General features: G+C 36.0%; 1 protein-coding gene across 1 annotated transcript in view; it reads left to right on the forward strand.

Moving 5' to 3' along the window:
• The window catches only part of LOC107684664 (DNA topoisomerase I, mitochondrial), a 32,454-nt gene that overhangs the window by 14,365 nt on the left and 1,003 nt on the right, over nt 1-17,086 (forward strand). Inside the window, exons 10-17 of the mRNA XM_016480975.1 lie at nt 2,950-3,033; nt 3,646-3,684; nt 3,771-3,958; nt 4,431-4,575; nt 5,978-6,121; nt 8,022-8,207; nt 9,725-9,793; nt 12,757-12,871. Of these exons, the coding sequence (XP_016336461.1) occupies nt 2,950-3,033; nt 3,646-3,684; nt 3,771-3,958; nt 4,431-4,575; nt 5,978-6,121; nt 8,022-8,207; nt 9,725-9,793; nt 12,757-12,871 (970 nt within the window). The remainder of the gene's footprint in view (nt 1-2,949; nt 3,034-3,645; nt 3,685-3,770; nt 3,959-4,430; nt 4,576-5,977; nt 6,122-8,021; nt 8,208-9,724; nt 9,794-12,756; nt 12,872-17,086) is intronic.

The following is a 17,086-nucleotide window of genomic DNA, read 5'->3' on the forward strand; positions in this document are numbered from 1 at the left end:
GAATCGCGATTCATATATGAACAGATTTTTACGTGCACCTAGTTTTCTCTTCTCTAAAGCAGTGCAGCAGCATTTTTGCTGCCTTTTCCCGAGGGCGGGGTTTATCTGGGTTTGTGATGTCACGAACCCGGGAAGTAACTCGTTGTAAAAGTGAAATCGCAATCAACCACCCCTTTAAAGCAGCTTTGTCCTAGGTGCACTTGTGCATAGTTTTTCAGGTAGCTTTGCAATTAGGTTTCTTGAAGCATCTTGGGAGACGTTGCCACAGTTCTTCTGGATTTAGTCTGTCTCAGTTTGTTCTGTTTCTTCATGTCATTCCAGACAGACTGGATGACGATGAGATCAGATCTCTGTGTGGAGCACTGGCTGTTGTCAGACTTGTGCAAACAAAAATCTCACTGGATTATTACAATTAATGGCAAAATGAATGTTTGGAAATGTAAACTGATATTTCCTACTGACACACTACAGCAAACAATAGAAATAACTGACTTAAAACCATTTTTTAGCTGGTGAAAATACTAGTGTTCTAATAATTTTGCCCACCACTGTACCTTACTAACTGTTAATAAGCAGCAAATAAGGAGTTTATTGAGGCAGAAGTTGTAGCTAATAGTTGTTGTTAATGGCGAGAATTGGATCTTAAAATAAAATGTGACCGGTTTTCCTTTACAAAGTTGCAATTCATGCCAGGACTACCAATTGGAATCAACCTGAATGCATGCCTAACTCAAAAACCTGCTGTAATCTCAAAATATTGACCCCTGAGCAAAGTCAAAGTCATAGCTCAGCTTATTTCTAACATTTGAGCGATGTACACTATGATTCAAAAGTTTGGGGTTGTTTTTTTTGTTTTGTTATTATTTAGTCTCATATGCTTACCATGGCTGCATTTTTTAATCAAAATACAGTAAAAACAATAATATTGTGAAACATTACAATTTAATATAACTGTTTTCTATTTTAGTATATTGTTCATCAAAGGTTCTACTCCAAGTGTGATGATTCAAAGCATTTTCATTGGCTAAACAGTACTCTTGTTAATTCTCTCATCAGATTTTTTTCACATAATCCTTCTTGTAACAATTCTTGCTGCTGATACAGAAAAAGGCCAAGTTCTGATACAGTATGTGCCGTTCTTGTGGTTAAGTGTGTATGTGTTCCTAAAAAACATCAGGGTGTCTGTGAGCCTTTTCTGATCTTCACACATACACGCTTACCCAAGGTCAGCCGTAGTTCACTCAGTTCAAGCAATTTGTGCTTGGTCTATCACTCTGTATGGATACAAAACAGCGCCTTCAGCTTCATACTTATCAGATTTCTGCTAGACATACTGTATGAAGCGAGCAGCAACTATCTTAAAAGCCCTGTTTGGATAGAATTAGTTTTCCCTGAGGAGTCAAGTTAAATTTGTGTTTCACAGCCTTTAATATTGATTTGAATCCCTTCCAAATCTGTTTTTCTCACCCAACATCAGGACACATTTTGGTGCAAGTTATCTACTTTTTTTTTTCTACTCTGGGGTCCACTGAGAAACCAAGTGACATCTGGGTAGGAATAACTGTGTTGCGTCACAATGCTTCTCCTAATTTATTTTGACCTTCATCGAATACAGCAACTAAAGCAAACTTTCTAGTTTCACTGCCTGGTGAACCTTCAATATGGATTTAGACCTTTATGCCAACTTCCTGTGTAAAATAACAGTTGGTGGTTCAAGTACTGCTGGCATCTCATCCGATTTGAAAATTAAAATTAAATCAATAAGGAAAGTTGCTGCTCAGAATGGCCACTGTAGAGCAGCGTCTGGTCTGATCCTCAACACCTATTATTTTTTTCTTTTAATTATGTGCATAATGTTATAACTAGCACATGCTGTTTAAAAGTTTGGTGTATTTTAGTGGATTTCACATGATATACTGGTAACAGTGTTGTTATTATTAATTAACTACTATTAAAACATTTAGTAGTTAAAGCTGCAGTCCGTAACTTTTTTTGGTTAAAAATGATCAATATCAATATTTGAGCAAGTGCATAATCAGCCAGTATTCAAAACTATTGCCTTACTTTAGCCTGTTTCACAACAGTTAGCTTATAATAATGTTTTCTAATTTGAGTGGTACGGGTTGGTTTTTGCGGGAAATTCGAGCATGCTGCCACATCATTACGTCACGTCTGTAAACATAAAGATTGAGTCCCGGCTAGTAGGCTATGGCATGTGAGGATCCTGCAGGTGGCGGATCGTTTATAGCCTTTTCTCACAGCAGCTGGAATTATTAAATTTATAATTTTGATGGCGGATTGTAATCCAGAAAGGATTATGTGTTTATGAAACGCATATGTGACTGAAATTAAATTATTCCAGTTTTAAATGTGCATCTGATTACAGATAGCCTGGGATTACACAAGATTTGTATTTTAAAGAGAACCAGTTCGAAGGAAGAATAATTTGCTTTTTGTGTTAAAAGAATTTCTTAATATGAAATTCGAATGGTATGGCAATTCGAGATTAGACTGTACAGAAATTGAAGTCTACACGCTAATACACACTATATACACATAGTCACGCAATGATGATGTTGTTAACATTAACAATTTGAGAACAAAGTATAACAATAATAATTTGCACGGTTTGATGTGATATGAGCTAGTCTATCATTAGATTTAATCGCCATTGGTAGCATGATTTATTGTAATGCTTTTTTTTCCCTCAGTTGGTCAGAACAAACATGGCAGACTTGTTACTTACTTGTTCAGATGACAATATCCGGTGAAAATTCTTATTTGGGTAATATATTCCAAGACGTAGGCGAGAATCTGTGATTCCTAAGTACAGTATCCACACTGGTGCGGTGACTAACAGCCACACATTCACTTCAAAACATTAGATTAATCCGCGCTGGAGCCGCGTCAGTCTTGGTTTTGATGGATTATGCATGCTCTTCTGCACAGGAGATGACTTTGGAGGAGAGACAGCTAATAATGGATCTGAACAAGTGTGATTTTGGGGAACTCCATGCTATGCATAAACAGAAGGTCAATTGCAGGACAGAAATGGCGACAGAGGCAAAACGTACGGACTGCAGCTTTAAATAAAAAAAGTTATTTATTATTTTAGTAGTTAAATAAAAAAGAATAAAGGTTAAATAAAATTAAAAATAAATATTAGATTTAAAAAAAAAACCTAAACCCCAAAACATGGCAACTCACTAAAATAAGTTGAATTACTAAATGTAATAAAATTGAAATAAATAAATTAAAAAAAATAATAATAATAAAATAACATAACATAAAAATGACACACTGCTAAATTAATACAATGCAAACTACAATTAAAATGAATTATTAATAAATATTAATAACTGTTAATAAATATTAATAAATACTATAATAGTACATAAATAATACTAATGTAACACTGTCTGCAACACCCAAAATCCAGACAATAAACAATCTTAGTAAAAACTACAGAGATCCAAATTCACAGACGTCTTTAGTTATCCTAGCTCAAACTTAATTTGCAAAGTCTTGGTTTTGATGGATTATGCATGCTCTTCTGCACAGGAGATGACTTTGGAGGAGAGACAGCTAATAATGGATCTGAACAAGTGTGATTTTGGGGAACTCCATGCTATGCATAAACAGAAGGTGGAAGCCAGGAAGAACTTGAGCAAAGAGGAGAAGTTGGTAAGTGTTTCTTCATAACATCTGAATGTTTTAAATACAGTATAAATCAAAGTTACAATCTTTGCTTCTCTGATGTTCCTCTGAAGGTTAACAAAGAGGCCAATCAAAAAATTGTTGATGAGTATGGATGCTGTGTGTTGGACCACCATCGTGAACGCATTGGGAACTTTAAGATTGAACCTCCAGGGCTTTTCCGAGGCAGAGGAGACCATCCTAAACAGGGAATGCTGAAGAAGAGGATTCAGCCAGAAGACGTCATCATCAACTGCAGCAAGTGAGGCTTTGTCGTAACAGTCCACTGTCAGCTTTGCTTTTTCAAGCCGTATTAGAAGTGTTCAGAAGTGGGATCATTGCTGTAGCACTCTGGCATGAATGCAAGGCCTAACAAAAGCACGTCACAGATAATGTTTCATAGAAAGTTGTATGCCAGTGGGGAAAAAGCAATTTTCCCTTAAGAGCTCTTTTTGAAAAATCATATATATGCAATAGCAAGTAATGTTTCACTCTACAATCAGTGTGTTGTGTTCAGAGTGTAGTAAATCAGCTCAAAAGGGAAATATTTATGACTAATTATAACTGGTTATGATTAATAATAAATATTAAGATTAGATCTTCGAATTAACTGTAGCAGAATCAATATTACCATTACTTGATCTGTCCGTCCACCGAGCAGACAACCCAAAGATCATGCATGATTCTACGCAGACGCTACAAGAGGAAGCATAAGGTTTGAATTTACCCCACAGGGACTCTCGTATCCCAGAACCCCCAGCTGGTCATCGTTGGAAGGAAGTTCGTCACGACAACACCGTAACATGGCTAGCAAGCTGGACCGAGAATGTGCAAGGATCTTGTAAATATGTGATGCTCAATGCCAACTCTAAACTTAAGGTATATAATATAGTCTCAGCTACAAATTCAAAGCTTTAGCGCTTAAACAACATTTATTATTTGAAGGTATTATTATAGTAACTATTATTAGTAGTAACTACATTTATATTTTATTAATCATTATTTTTATTTATTTGAATTTTTTTTTAATCCTTTTTTTTTTTTTGCTCTAGAAAAAACTTACTGGAGTATAATCTACCTTGATAAATTCAGATAAAACCATTCCAAAAGAACACTTAAAAACAAAACAAAAAAACTATGGTTGCTTTATATGTTGGTCGGACAAACTTTTTTTTTAATAAGTTAAAGGTTCTTGGTCAGAATGAGCTGCAATCTTGATGCAACTTCATGCAGTTAGTCAAAAGTCTGGCGATGTGAGAGTAATATTTTAGTGAGTACCTTATTATTCACTTGATTAAAACGTACTTGTTGCCCTCTCCCTTCTCTCTGTCTGTACGTTCCTTCATTTCCAACTTCACGTCCTCTTCACCTCCTGACTGTCTGTCTCTGTCACCTTGTTAATAATAGATGTGATTTGATGTCGCGTTTTAGTGCAGAGTCCGGGCCAATCAAACAGTGCAGACGTGTATTCTCGCGTTCTCCCGAATCACGCTCACTTAGTTTCAGCTCAGCACCTCATCTTCACCTTCGTTCCACTCACTTCCTCTTGCTAATTAAATTAGGAAGCAAAGCAATCCTTTTCATCAGAACTGAGTGATGGACACCTCTCAAGAAACTTAATCATAACTGAAGAAGAACAGATTCACAACACCATCTCCGAACCACCTCATCACTTTGCGTTGTCCTTTCATTTGTCTGCTTCCTGTCGCTTTATATGTGCTGAATTAGTGAAGGTTCAATTATTTTACACTGTTGGTTGTGACAACAAAGTCACTTTTTATTTGTACAAATTAAGTGCTAGTGGCTGGATTCAGACAAACCTGAGGTATTGACTAACCAAACGATATTGGTTTTCTTTATTTGGACTTGTGTATTTTTATTACTCTTCTCATTATAAAATGTATTTTCTTTCGTAAATATTACATTAATTCATCATATGACCTTTGTGGCTTTTTGTTCATGTCCGTTATTTTGGAGTCATCTGTATGCTAGTAAATGTACTTTTAGCTAATATATAAGCCTTTTGATATTTTCTGTTCCCAACTTCCTGTAAAATTGCACAGGAAAGGCTGGCAAAAATTATATTAGTCATAACATTTCATGGAGTCTTTAAGCTATTTTTTAAGTCTCTTATGAAACAATCTTTTACATCACCTCATAATTCAGTCTGCTCCTTTGGAATAAGATGGTACTTTAAAACTGATCACTCACGGTGTGTCAGGGTGAGCTGCCACTTGTCAGATCATTTGCTTTTTCTTTGTTACTTTTTTGTCTCCTGTAGGGTGAGAAGGATTGGGAAAAGTATGAGGTGGCTCGTAAACTGAAGACATGTGTGGATGCCATCCGAGCCCAGTACCAGGAGGACCTCAAGTCCAAACAGATGGGCACACGCCAGAGAGCCGTAGCCCTCTACTTTATTGACAAGGTCAGGCCACACAAGCTGCACAAACATAATTTGTGTACTTGCACTACATCAGTGGGCTTTCAATCATGATAACTTTATTTTAGAAAGACCGAAGAGTTAGAGTGTACCGTTAATCAGTTCATGTCAATTAAAATGCCTGGTGAGAATAAATACAGCAGAGATTGAGGAGATATCACAGAGGAAAGCATGGTGCATTATTTCCTGGCCATTTGTTTAAACTGTGGCAACCACTCAGAAATATCTGCAGGTGTCCATAGGAGGATATATTATACATTTTGACACATTTTCCCCCCTGTGGTTAACATAATGTTATTTGAGCTCTTTTGGACTTTGATTACTGAAGTTGAGTTGCCAAATCAGAACAAGATATTTTTGCATCTTGGTTTCAATTAATGGTTGTTTTGGAATGAAGTTTTAAGTTCTGACAGTTAAAGTATGTTTCATACTATAATGAAATCTTTATTTCAAAAGATCAGTTTATAATAATAATATAATAATTAATTACATTTATATAGTGCTTTTCTAGGCACTCAAAGCGCTTTACATTGTCAGGGGGTATCTCCTCATCCACCACCAGTGTGCAGCATCCACCTGGATGATGCGACGGCAGCCATAGTGCGCCAGAACGCCCACCACACACCAGCTTATTGGTGGAGAGGAGACAGAGTGATGAAGCCAGTTAGCAGATATGGGGATTGTTAGGAGGCCATGATGATCAGAGGCCAATGGGCAAATTTGGCCAGGATGCCGAGGTCACACCTCTACTCTTTTCGAAAGACATCCTGGGATTTTTAATGACCACAGAGAGTCAGGACCTCGGTTTAACGTCTCATCCGAAGGACGGTGCTTGCTGACAGTATAGTGTCCCCGTCACTATACTGGGGCGTTAGGACCCACACAGACCACAGGGTGAGCACCCCCTGCTGGCCTCACTAACATCTCTTCCAGCAGCAACCTAGTTTTTCCCAGGAGGTCTCCCATCCAGGTACTGACCAGGCTCAGCCCTGCTTAGCTTCAGTGGGCAACCAGTCTTGGGCTACAGGGTGATATGGCTGCCGGCCATAGTTTCTCGTGTTATGGTTAATTTAAGTTACCTTATTAAGCTAGACAATAATATAGTGTTGATTGATGAATATATCACATATCTTCGAAAAGTGTGAAGCATTCAAGACTGCTTTTATTGACTGTTTCTCGTAATTGTGACTTATGCTACATATATTGCAATTATTTATCATAGTTGCAACTGTTTCACATAACAGTAACTTTATTTGCCGCAATTTTACGTAACTTTTCTCATAAGACCAAATTACAATTGCAGCTTTCTCGTAATTGTGACTGTTTTCATGATTGGAACTTATCTCACAATTGCCGCTTTGTTTCCCATAATAGCAAACACCACAAATGCAACTTTCTCGTAATTGTTCCTTCATGATTGCAAATTCATATTTCATAATTGCATAATTTCATAATTTCTCCTAATTTGCATCTTTAAAGAAAAATATATATAATGCACAATTCTGCAATAATTTTTTGTAAATCTAATTATTATTTATTTTTTTATTATTATTCAATGTTTTTTCACAGGTGTTTTTTTTTTCCACATCTCACAGTGTAACTTATGATGTGACTTTTTTTTGTTTAATGGAAATATATCTTAAAGGCAAGCATCTTTTCCTCAGTTTCAAAGCATTCTGTGTTGAGATACTGGATCAAAGGTTAGATCCAGTATCAAAGGTTTCATGAGTCAGTTCTTATTACATTCAGCTGTACCATACTGCAGTTTTCAGTCCACTGGCATATCCAAATGTTCACAAACAGCTACGCTTTCACTCCAAGATGTTCTGGAGATGTAGTGTCATGTCTGAATGAAGCAGGTGTATGTCTGTGTTAAACTCTTCAGCTGGCTCTGAGAGCTGGTAATGAAAAGGAAGAGGGCGAGACAGCAGACACCGTGGGTTGTTGCTCACTACGTGTGGAGCACATCACTTTACACGACACACTGGACGGGCAGAAGTGTGTGGTAGAGTTCGACTTCCTGGGTAAAGATTGCATCCGCTACTACAACAAGGTCCCAGTTATCAAAAGGGTAAGGATTTTTTAAGAGACGACCGATTGTGCTGGCTTGCATCTATATTTCTGTCTGGTCTGTGTTTTGATTTGTATAAATTTCTAATAATATTTCACATTAAATTGACAATCTTCCATTGACTGTTTAAAAATTTTTTTTTTTTACCTTTATTTGCATGCTGAATTGTGCTTGATCTGTTCTTTCTTACATAAAATGCAAATCTAGACCTTTTATCAATTACCTCTTTAGAGCACCAGCTGAAAAAAAATGAACGTTTTATGGTAATTTTAGTCATAACAGGTGGGTTGTTGTTATTTTAGCACAGTTCATAGCTGTAGAAAGTATTGTTTCTTCACTGTTCACAAGCAGCAGGTCACATTAGAGGAAGAGTGTGGGCCTCATAATGTTAACGAGAACATTTGAAAGAAGCTCATCAAGTGAAAATTAATTAGTTTCTGAATATCTTGCAAGTTTATTTGGCGATAGGCAGACTTTGCGGAAATGTCAAATATAATTGCAGGTATGGTGAAAACCAATCCCCACTTCCTCATCACCTTGTTATAGGCATAATGAATAACAATTAAAGCCTTGGAACTTAATGCCACATCATCTGAAGCTGATCTTTGGTTTTAGATTCATTACTGTCAATATGCTGTTATTCCTTTTCTGTTATTTTGATCAAATAAATGTTCAGGCGTCTGAGGCTGCATTAGAAATCCTAATTCCTAATTTTAGAAATGAAAATCAAAAAAATATTTAAGATCCTGCACTATTTTTAAGTCACTAATTAAGCAAAGTTGTGACATTGATTATGTAACTCCTTTGTACAGATTTACTTCCATTGAGGCCGAAGATGCTCTTTCAGATCATCTCAAATCATGCTGGAGAACATGATCATCTGGTTTTACACAAACTCAAGTGTTGCTGTCAAACAAACAAACAAATACTAAGACATTGTAGAATTGAATTTAATGTCCCAGTTCAAGTTTTTACTCAAACTATTATGCTGATAATATAACTTTTAATGAAAAATGTTCAGTTGTATTACAAAAATGGAAAAAGAAACATTTTGCTAGTGGTCTGAGAATTTTGGACCTGCTTTATCTGGCCATATTAGGGTGAGTGTTGAATATGTGATCATGTTAATGTTGAGCTCCCCTCTGTGTGCTTATTAGACAGGAAGGTCAGCATATGAATCCATGATTAGTACCATACGAGCGTGTTAAATTGGGGGGAAATGTTCCAGAAATATAAATTCTGTAATTGCTTGGCGAGCGGTCTGTTTACTTTCTTCTTCATGCATTTGGCTCAAGGATAAATTGTTATTCAAATGAGACTGATTTAAAAGCACCACATCTGCTACCATTAATTAGTTCCATGCATATTTTAGCTGGTTTGTTTAGTAGGAGTGGAGGAAAACAGGACTTCTGCGAAATGTCAAATATAATTGAGTGTGCCTCTCCCTCTCTTTCCTTTCCTCTCAGCCTCTGTTCTGTGCATATGATAAACAAGCTAACATGTGTTCTCTGTTTCAGGTTTTCAAAAACCTCAAGCTTTTCATGGAAAACAAGCAAGAAGGAGACGACCTCTTTGATCGACTCAATGTGAGTGTAATGTTCTGAAACGGCGGCAGAGTCATAGAGTTTTCATTCTGAGGGATACGATTCTCGAGAGACTTGCATCATAAAAGCTCTCACTAAAGGATGGTGGTTTTTCTTTTCAGCCTGTTTTTTTTTATATTTCAGTCTTAATTTTTGCAGCCGAAAGATTCTGCCCTCACTGAAGGACAGAGAGGCGGATTGTGAGAGAAAATTGGAAAACTGTTTGTGTGTGTGTGTGTGTGAGAGAGAGAGAGAGAGAGAGATGTGCCCTTTCAGTGAGGTCAGGTTGGTAATGGTGGGCCATCGTGGAGGGGGAACATTAATCTGTACTTTGGGCTCTTCCGATTGACTCTGCGAAAGGCCGAGCGAAGGGGTGAACGAGAGAGGATGCGGCAGAGTAAAACTGGCCGTCTTCCACAAAGTGCTGCAAATCTTATTACATGCTGCTGTGCTTTTAAGCTTCTGTGCTTAAGTGTGTGCATATATGATGATCAGGAAAAAAAAGTGTCTTCAACTTGGCTGAACCCTCAATAGAACAGACGCTGTTTTATATATTACACGGATGCAATCATTGCAATCATTTACCTAGCTATCTAAATAGAAACGTTTTAATGAGAGAATGCTTGCATAGGAGGATACAAATGGAGTATTTAACTCGCCTATTACTTGTTCTATTTACCTTTATTTAACCAGGAAATTAAAAACTCTTGAGATTTAAAATCTCATTTACAAGAGGGTCCTGGCCAAGATAGGCAGCACATTTAGTTACACATGAAACAAAATACATTAGTTTACATACACAGAAACATACACAAATCACTCAAAACATTTACAATCAGGTGACTCTTTCTTGACTCTGAAAAAAAAAAAAAGGCCAAGTTTCGACTTTAATTTCGACTATTACTTTTCTAAGAAGTCTGTGGTAAGATACGCATACAATAAAATGGGAGAAAATATACCATAAAAGTTAATTGAAAGAGGGATGTAAGCCATATTTTATTTTTTATATATATTTGGTGTTTTGTTTTTTTGTTGCTGTTTTTTTTATTTGTTTTTGTTTGTTTTAGTTTCATTATTTTGTTTTGTGCATTTGAAATTTTTCTTAGAGGCTTGAGTCCACATTATTATTTCTGTATTTTTGTTCTTGTTTGTTTCGTGTTTTTTGTTTTGCTTTGTTTTGTGTACATTTGAATGTGTTTCTTAGAGGCTTGAGTCCACATTGTCATTTTTCTTTTTGTTTTTGTTTTTTGTTTTGTGCACATTTGAATGTGTTTCTTAGAGGCTTGAGTCCACATTGTCATTTTTCTTTTTGTTTTTGTTTTTTGTTTTGTGCACATTTGAATGTGTTTCTTAGAGGCTTGAGTCCACATTGTCATTTCTGTATTTTTGTTCTTTGTTTTTGTTTTGTTTTTTGTTTTGTGCACATTTGAATGTGTTTCTTAGAGGCTTGAGTCCACATTGTCATTTCTGTATTTTTGTTCTTTGTTTTTGTTTTGTTTTTTGTTTTGTGCACATTTGAATGTGTTTCTTAGAGGCTTGTCTACATTTTTGTTCTTGTTTATTGTTTCATGTTTTTTTGTTTTGTTTCACTTTGTTTTGTGCACATTTGAATGTTTCTTAGAGGCTCGATTCCACATTGTGATTTCTGTATTTTTGTTATTTTTTATTTATTTATTGTTTCATTTTGTTTTGTGCACAATTGAATGTTTCTTTCTTAAAGGCTTGAGTCCACATTGTCATTTCTGTATTTTGTTCATTTTTAATTTTTTTGTTTTGTGCACATTTGAATGTGTTTCTTAAGAGGCTTGAGTCCACATTGTCATTTCTGTATTTTTGTTCTTTTTTATTTTTGTTTTTTGTTTTGTGTTTCGTTTCATTTTGTTTTGTGCACATTTGAATGTTTCTCTTAAGAGGCTTGAGTCCACATTGTCATTTCCTTCATCACTTTCCATTGTTGTTTTGTCTCTTCTCTTTTTATTCATATCCACACAATGGCAAAAAGGCCAAAAATAATGAAAAAGCCTAACTGTAATTATATACAAACTAATCTGCTTGTCTACTAATTATAGTCTTGTCCCTATAATACAACTGTAGAGCTAAAAAGGACATTTAGTAATTTTTATGAGGATGTCCCCAAAAGTAGCTTGTCAGGTTTAGCTAACATTTGAGGGACATTTTGCAGCACTTGTGTTCCCAGAAGTATAGTTCGGTAAAAACACACACATAAACTCTTTACTGTTCCTTTGAGTCACTGGGTGTCCTAGCCCAAATGTCACAGTGTTCCCTGGTGAACAGTGTCGAACAGACCGACATGTTCAACATGCGTCAAGTGTCTTGCCATGCACGTGTCATCAGACGGCAGTGCGTGTGCTGAACATTAGCAGCGGTTGACATGCTAGAACACAGCTGGTGTCATTAGCATTTAGTATCTTTAAGAAAACACATCTAGCTTCATTAGAATGCAGATGTGTGACTGTACTTGTATTCCACTGGGTCGCACAAAACCAGTTTGTGAAGTAAATATTTGGATTTTTAGTACTTTGGTCGTAAAGGAAAAGTGAGCAAGGGTTTTACAGTTAAGAAGTTTTCGAATGAGTGTGATGTGGATGCACATCAGACAACTTGTTGGTTGCATAGCTTGTCTGAGCCCTTTTTAAGACACGTCTTGTTGATGTAGCCAGATTTAATGGATATGCTTTCTTTATGTCTGGAACATACAACCCATACTCCTGCACTCACAAATCCATTAAAGTTGGAACAAATGTCTGATATCTTTGGAGGAGAAAAAAAAAAGATTGGCGTATTGAGATTTGCTCTTTTAGACATCTTTTTTGTGTGTATTTATTTCTAGACAAAGGCAACAGCGCCATCATGTGGTTTACAGTGAAGCTGGATAATAAAATACCATGATTTCTCAGTGTTTGTGTTTGAATGCTACCTTTAATGTCTTGTTTTTACCTTTACAGACTCAAATGCTGAATAAACACCTGAGTTCCCTCATGCCAGGATTGACTGCAAAGGTTTTTAGGACATATAACGCCTCCATAACCCTGCAGCAACAGCTGAAAGAACTCCGCAACAGTGAGTGTCTTGTTGTTCTGCCTCACTTTCTCTCTCCTATTTTCGTCCTCCATTCTATCAGTCAAACTTCAAATGAACATTCAACATCAAGAAAACTAGTACAACTTCCAGATGTTCAGTCATGCCGTCAGTATGGATGTATGTTGGAACATTTGCTAAAAAGCTTGATTATGATGCCAATATGGATTGCTGTCAAGAGTGTTCAAAAAAACATACATTTTGACAACTGTGAGTCCACAGGACCATATGGATATTGTTAGTATGACAGCGTGTCCAAACTTTATGCAAGCAACATAATTAACAAAGTTTCTACTTGGCGAAAAGAAAAAGTGACTAGCCGCAGTTTCACATCAGTGTTTGAGTCCATAGCTCATTGCAGCCTCACTGATTGTCCTTCAGGGTTATTATAGTTTTCATTGTTTATTACTTTATTGTGCAGTTTCTATTTCTTTTTTGTTTTCTTTCTTTTTTTCTCAATTTAGTTTCAATTTTTGTTTTCATTTCTATTTTATTTCTAGTTTCTATTTGTTTTTTAGCACTCGTACTTTTAATTTTAGTTTTAATTCTGATATTTTAGGGCTACTTAAGGTAATGTTTAAAAGATACATTTCTCAGCAAAGTCTAGCGCTATTGCTGTGGAGTTCTTATGTTTAACTGTAAAGGTTTCAGATTTTATATAATATACCATGTATTTAAAATAATTTGCGATATTTATTTGTTAATTTTTTTTCAACCATGCTGTCTGTTTGCACAGTTTTGGACTTTTTCCACAGACTTTTAAGTAGGGCTGTGTATCACCAGCAAAGTCACGATACGATACGTATCACGATACAGAGGCCACGGTACAATACATATCACGATACAGGGCTGCACTGAATTTCACCTCAGCAGAATTTAGAAAAACAGCTGTTTATTAAACACTGCTTACTATAGTGCCATTTCTAACTATTGGCAGAGCAGGCAGCTAACCTCTGCATAATGAAGGGCCTCCATAACTGTACCACAGTACAATATAGGTAATGGCATATGTTTCATGTTTACATTGGGCACTCCCCACCAGGTACAATATTCTGATTGTTTGCCATAGAAATCACTAGCAGAAACTTTGACTTAGCAGTTCGGCTTGAGTGCGCACGACGTCGTTTCGCGTGGCGGTGTGCATGACATTTTTTGTAACTTTCCACGCAGCTCCGCTTCCGAAGATGCACGAGTTCAAAGCGACTCTAGCCGAACATGCACGTCTGTGCCAGCATTTATGTGAAACAGAAGCAGTTTGGTGCAGTCACACACACAGATCACGTTGCGGCCGAATTCAGACATTCAGGAACAAACTTTTTAGTGCTGCCTCGCAGTTTTATCAACTAAATAGCTTAATCGCTCAAGAGCTACATTATCTTTCTCAACAAGGAGCTGGTAGCATCATTGTTTCTAAAGCAATTAAAGCCACAGCTTCACTGTTAATAGAGAAACGCGGCAAAACGGAAGTCATTCATACATACACAGCCTCTCTCTCTCTCTCTCTGTGTGTGTGTGTCGTAAATGAACACTTGATGAATTACACTTTTCTGAGAATAGAATATTGAAGTGGAGATCGCTAAACTGCAAGCTAACCGGTGTTTTCAGAAAGCAAGCGCGTTTATCAACAGTGGAGAGAGCGCGTACACATGGTTGCCAAGTTGACAAAGATAAGTAGCACACTTAGCAGATATTTCCGTTAAGTGTATATTGCATCAGTGGTTCTTCAGTTTTACACCTCAAGCATAAGTAGAAGCTAATCAGATAATAATATGATTTCTGGTTTGCAAAGTTTTGTTCCTTTGTCATTAATCATAGATCTATGGAGCCCAAACCAGAAACCACAGAATGTAGCTATGAACAGTTTAAACATCTGGATTCAGTCAGTGCTTTAATGTTGCTTCAGGAAAACCCTATATTGAAAAATTATTGTTTTATTTATATATATATATATATATATATATATATATATATATATATACACACACACACACAGTGGCAATGTGGGGTGCTGTGTGTACATTAATGAGGAAAAAAAATTAACTTAAATGATTTTAGCAAATGGCTGCAATATAACAAAGAGTGAAAAATTTAAGGGGGTCTGAATACTTTCCGTACCCACTGTATATATATACATACATACATACATACACACACACACACACACACACACACACACACACACACAACTGTCTAACAAAATTTCCTGTTGCTCTTTGCTTGAATTGGTCATAATTTATTAAGACAAAAACTCCTTATTAACATGGAAGATATTGCTTTTATCGCATCATGCCTGGTTAGGACACGGTTTGATGGGCGCATTCTAGTTTGTTTGTGCCTCTAGCTTTGGTGTTTTCATTAATTACTGAATTGTGTGTTTGCGCTAATGAGACTGTTGTGTTTGTTTGTGAGTAGTGTAACTATCTGAGTATCTCTAGAGCGAGTGCTGCAGTGTGTGCATGTGATGTGTGTGTAATGCTGGGGTGGAGGTGTCAGATTGCCACTGAGAGGAAATCTGTTTTCTGCATCCGCTACAAGCTCTAATTAAATCAGCTCAGTGTGTGGCAGGGTCTCGCCCATCAGGTGCCGTGTGTGTGTGTGTGTGTGTGTAAGTGGTGTTCATGTTGGCTTGGAATTTACAAATTTACAGAGAAGCCTGTTTAAGGCCCTGTAATTATCCATTTCTAGCCATTTTAACAATGTTTTTGCTTTTTTCCTTCATACAAAATTTTAATTATGATGAACCTCACTATGCAGGCGAATATGCAGGTAACTGGGTAAAACTTTTGTATAGGGACCAGTTCTCACTGTTATCTAGTTGCTTATTAGCATGCATATTATTAACATATTTGCTGTTTATTAGTACTTATAAATATATTCAGCATGACCATATTCTACATCCCTAATGCTACCCAATACCTAAACTTAACTCAACTAGGGCCTACCTTACTAACCATTAATAAGCAGCAAATTAGGAGTTTATTTTGGCAAAAGTCGTAGTTAATGACTTGTTAATAGAGAGAATTGGACCTTAAAATAAAGTGTGACCGGTAATTGTTTTATCTCAGTCAAAAAAAAAAATGATTACATTTTATAAAATTGATAGTTTCGGTCCTTGATTCTGATTGGCTGAGCCACGTTCGAAGCTGTTGTAAATTACTCTACAAACATACACCTTTATTTGCCTTTGTCTGTTGCTTGGCAACCACTTTATTGCAACCACAACTGATTCTGAGGAACTACATTGTTTGGTGGAAGAATACTGTTTTTATTAATATCATTACACTTTCTTTGCTCTGTTTTATTTTGTGAAACCGTACTACGTATATGGAATAACCGTTTTATAAAAGCAATAAGCCCCGTGAAGCCGTGGTTTACAGTGAATTTATAACAGCTAAGGGCTTCTTGCGGCTTCTTGCTTTATTTTATGAAGAATATTTATTATTGTTTTATAACAGTAAAGAATGTATTTAGCCTTTTTATTATTTTATTACAATTAAGCACAATTCTCTTTACTATAAAGTGGAAAAAATATATATTTTAATGCAAAAAATATAGTTTAAATGGAAGTATTTGTACTTTATATATGTACTTACATCTAATTATAAGTTTTTAATCGAATTAATTACATGATGTGCCAATTAATTAATTGCACAGCAGTTTTGGCTGAGAAATTAACCCCTAAAAGATCATTTAAAGACATTGTGTTAAACGAAGGAAAAGCATTGAATAGACATTATAGAAAAGCAGCTTTAGAAAGAAATATTTTGTTTCAACATTGCATAAATAATGATAATATTGACGTACTGAAACATTTTTTAAATTATACTCTAAATATAAAACTAAAACAGCCAGTAGGTGGCAGCAAGTCAAAAAAGTCTTAATAAATGAGTCATTCAGTCATTCATTCAACCGATTCTTTCAAACAGCTGATTCATTCAGCAACAAAGCAACTGTCTTTATGAGTCGGTCACTGAATTTTTGGCTTACTCATTACTTGTTTATTTAGTTTAGTTTGATTTGTTACATAAATCATCTTTATCAAAAGTAATTGTTTGAAAAGTAATAGTTATTTTGTTTAAATGGATGTGACATGTTTACTCTGAAGGAGGAATGAAACGGCTGCCAGTTTCCATGTATCTGTTATTAAATGTATCCGTTATATAGCAAATCTTTTTACTTCTCTTTCTCTCTCGCTGT

This window comes from Sinocyclocheilus anshuiensis, unplaced genomic scaffold (genome assembly GCF_001515605.1).
Source record: "Sinocyclocheilus anshuiensis isolate Anshui unplaced genomic scaffold, SAMN03320099.WGS_v1.1 scaffold93, whole genome shotgun sequence".
NCBI classification, from domain to species: domain Eukaryota; kingdom Metazoa; phylum Chordata; class Actinopteri; order Cypriniformes; family Cyprinidae; genus Sinocyclocheilus; species Sinocyclocheilus anshuiensis.